Genomic DNA, 4,248 nt, shown 5'->3' on the forward strand with positions numbered 1-4,248 from the left:
TATAGATTCCATAAACAATGATAAAATGGATGGATGAATTGTCAATCCTGACTGTGCGCAATGCGCTGCTCCTAATGCCACCACGCATTGTGCCCAATGCGCTGCTCCTAATGCGATATCGCATTGTGCCCAATGCGCTGCGCCTAATGCGGCTTCACTGTGCCCAATGCGCTGCTCCTAATGCGGCCTAACTGTGCGTAATGCGCTGCTCCTAATGCGCTGCGCGCAATGAGACTTTTAGGCTACCACCACTAATGACCTCCGCATGTCAGTCGAAGACTTTCAAATTTTAATAACTTTAGTTGGGCCTGTTATAAGTAAACAAGCTACAGCATTCAGGAAGCCGATACCACCAGAAGAGAGAATTGCAGTAACATTGAGGTACATTAGCTGATAAGTTAGCAAAAGCGGTTCATTATATCACTTTGTGAAACCAAAAATATGGATGAGCTATTCAGAAGTTTATGTCTATGATATAACAGGTTAAGAAACACTTATTCAGATAGCAAATACAAACATTTGTATATCCAGGGATAAACATCACAGTAATCAGCTTGTATCTGATAATAATGTGCACTCGTGTTTGCCATTGGCCGCATATAAAAATATGTTTCCATTTTATGATAGACTATTATATATAAATTCATTCACACATGAGCATATTTTGTTATTTATTATTACATAATGTGTCAATTGCTTTACTTTATCTTTCATTTTTTCAGATTCTTAGCTACTGGCGATAGCTATAGAACTATAGCTAACAGCTATCGTCTTGGCATATCAACTGTGAGCAACATTGTCTCAGAAACATGTTCTGCAATATGGGATGCATTGAGAGGGGATTTCCTCAAATGCCCATCAAGTTGTTCCGAATGGACTGAGGTTGCCGATGTTTTTCACAAAAAATGGCAATTTCCAAACTGTTTGGGCGCTATTGATGGAAAGCATGTTGTTGTTAAATGTCCTAGCAATGCTGGATCGTTGTATTACAATTACAAAAAAACGCATAGCATTGTGCTCCTGGCTATCGTTGATGCATGGTAAATATTAAACCTGATTTTGTATCACACTAATTTGTATTCATAGGTAAACAATTTTTGTAACTTACCACTTGTGGTTGCTTTCTATGAATGGCTAAATAAATTAGAAACCAATTATTTCCCAATATTATGTGGATTATACATGGGCATTTATTCCAAACAGTGCCATCAAGAATTCAATGAAATTCATATTTTTCAGTTATAAATTTCTTGCGGTGGACATTGGCGCCTATGGCAGAGCAAGCGATGGGGGAATATTTGCGAACTCATGTTTTGGCCGTCGCCTGCAGAATGGAACCTTGAGTCTACCCTCACCAAGGTGGGTTATTTAAGCTAGTAGTCCACCTAGACTTGAAAATGACTGCTGATGTTTTTTTCTATAACGAAACAGGCTATGATTTTTCTTTACACCTAAGTAATAAAGGCTTATTATTTTAACAACTTAGTAATAACCCATAAAAATGAAGCATGTTTATGCAGAAAAACCTCCTACCTAAACCTCATTTTGTATTTCTGGCTAAATAGGGCAAATTTATTTTCAGGCCATTGCCAGTAACGGATGGACCTACTGTTCCGTTCGTATTCATTGGGGATGAAGCCTTTCCCTTGAAAGAAAATCTGATGAGACCATTTCCTGGCAATGGTCTCTCGCAGGAGAAAAGAATCTTTAATTATCGCCTATCGCGGGCAAGAAGAATGGTAGAGAGCACATTTGGCATCTTAGCTAATCAGTGGAGAGTCTATGACAGACCAATACCATTGAAGCCCAGCAATATCGACTCTGTCATAAAGGCAACATGCTGCCTACACAATTTTTTGAGAAGAGATGTTGCTGGGGCTGCACCAGTTGACGATAATATTACAGTGTCCACTCAACTGCTGCATGACATACCCGGGAGTGGTGGCCGTGCAACACAGAGCGCACAATCTGTTCGCAACACCTTTGCCAACTACTTTGCAGGGGAAGGTGCTGTGCCCTGGCAATGGCACCATTGCTGATCTTTTAACAATTTTATAGATGATTACTGAACTGCAGAGGTATTACAAATCTGATATGCTAGTATATTTGGTACTCCCTAAGGATGTGAACCAAGATGGACACCTGAACCTGGTATGTTTACCAGGTTAGGTTTAGGCCATAATTTATTCCAATTTTCCTTATTTTAGTTCGGGGACTAGACAAGCGACTCCCTTAGTATTTGTACCTGAAAATTTTGCCTAAACCTAACCTGGTAGACATACTAAGTTCGGTGTCTGCCATCTTCGTTCACATACTTCAGGATTACCATATAATCAATAATTGAAAACAATGTGTTCCAAGTAAATTATATTTCCCCAAATTCGATGTTGTACAGAAGCTCGTGAATTTTAATTTTCGCAAGTTGCAAACGTTGTACTGGTAGCCTGCGTAGAGTATCTACGAGGCTCAATGCAAATTTTTCAGCATCATCACTCTCTGTATGTAAATAAAGGTATGATTATTAGATTGGAAATCATTTGTGTGACACAAATATGCCTCATGGAAAGGTTTTAGAATTAAATACCTTTGTTGACAAGACTCATGGTAGTTTCGTCAAGATCAGTCGCTTTTGTAAGTGCATCTTTATCAGATGCTGATGTAGTGCAACTGGTGTTCATATTAGGTAAGTTGTCAGCTTCACCACTCATTTGGACATTATTTCCATCTTGGAGCACCACAAGAGTGACATCCTCGTCAATATTTGAAGACGTTCTTTGGAAAAGAGTAAGTTACATGGTCATAGTTTGGGGTTCCGAGATCTGGAGTAGTCAGTCAGTCATTTGCGACCGTTGATACTGTGGGGTAGGGATTAGAAATATTATTGCGTTTGTTACGAAAGCAAATAATACTTACGTTCGAAAGTCGACGTGCTCGTCTAGGAACTTTAGCACCTCCATGAACTTCCATGCTCTATATCCCCCTGCTGCTGCCCCACTCCTCGTAGCCTCTGATTCCCTTCTTTTCTCTTTCCTATACCTATCCTTTGTAGATCTCCATCTGGTCTTACAATCTGTCACTGAAAAGCAATTAACTTTGAAGTTTATTCTGTTATCTTGCATTTACTTAATTTCTTCCTAATTGGTTTTAGATGCAATATAGTAACAGATAACTATTCTAGGCTCATACTCATTTTCTTACCACTTCTTCCCAACGCCTCTGCGACCTCTTCCCACGCCTTTCCCTTTTTAATTGTATCCCTGTAGGCTGCTTCTTTTACAGCGTAAAGACACTTCCTTTCTCTGACCTCAACTATGAGATGTTCTAAGTCCATACCTGCCATACCGATATCTAATCAATCTGTATAAAAATCATTGTACATTTTTCATTGTTTTGAAAATAATAACTATCATTGATATACAACGGCATTATACAATCGCCAAAACGTCTCAAATTTATATCCAAACAACAGCTGTCTTACCTACTCTGCTCTTAAACACAATGCCTATCAAGTTCCTGATCCAAAATACGGGCACCCGGAATATGACCTTTTGACATGCGTCAACGCAACGCAGTGTGAACAAGTTCAGCGCATTGCGTTGCATCTGCGTCAAAATATAACGCAACGCACTGCGTTGGTGTGAATGGGCCCTTATAAGTATAAGTTTATTTCGATTCCATAGTTAGCAATAGACGATAATATAATAGATAAAAACAAAAACATACAAGTAACTAAATATATATAGAATCGGGAGAGTAAACAAAACCTCAAAAAAAGTTTGAAGCGTACAGATATTAGATGGAAAGGTATTGATAAAAGAAGTAGTGCGTGTTCGCTCACCCAATGCAATGTTTCTTATGAATACTGGAATGTCACGGTTTTTCGTAGCTTGAACTAAAATATACTATTTAAAAAAACGAAATGTATTCTGAGGCATTATGTCATTTGAGTACAATAACGTGTTAAAATGGGAGGTATGGTTGCTTATGAATTCAGGTCTGCAGGTGTCGGTGCTACCGGTAGCAGCTCAAAAACTATGCCAAAGGGAATAAAAGTTATCCTATTTACTTTTGCAAATGGTATAAGGTAAGATTGGTTCTAGCTGTGAACATTAATAATGGCAGACTTATGTTGTAAAAGTACATCACATTTTTTCAGATGTTCACGATTTGAATACCCATAATTACACCCCTCCATGCTCGAGCTTGTACACCAGTCATCATAGTTGCTGTCTAATTGTAGATGGATCA

The 4,248-nt window shown here is 38.7% G+C and overlaps 1 protein-coding gene across 1 annotated transcript; it reads right to left on the bottom strand.

Moving 5' to 3' along the window:
- Positions 1–2,365: 2,365 nt before the first annotated feature.
- Positions 2,366–3,650, bottom strand: LOC120326977 (uncharacterized). The gene is made up of 4 exons (XM_078115208.1): positions 3,199–3,650; positions 2,914–3,076; positions 2,585–2,772; positions 2,366–2,496 (listed from the first exon to the last, which is right to left on the bottom strand). Exons 1-4 carry the CDS (start codon positions 3,338–3,340, stop codon positions 2,366–2,368), a joined length of 624 nt encoding a protein of 207 aa, XP_077971334.1. The 5' UTR covers positions 3,341–3,650.
- Positions 3,651–4,248: the final 598 nt, after the last annotated feature.

Source organism: Styela clava, chromosome 8 (genome assembly GCF_964204865.1).
Source record: "Styela clava chromosome 8, kaStyClav1.hap1.2, whole genome shotgun sequence".
Taxonomy (NCBI): Eukaryota; Metazoa; Chordata; class Ascidiacea; order Stolidobranchia; family Styelidae; genus Styela; species Styela clava.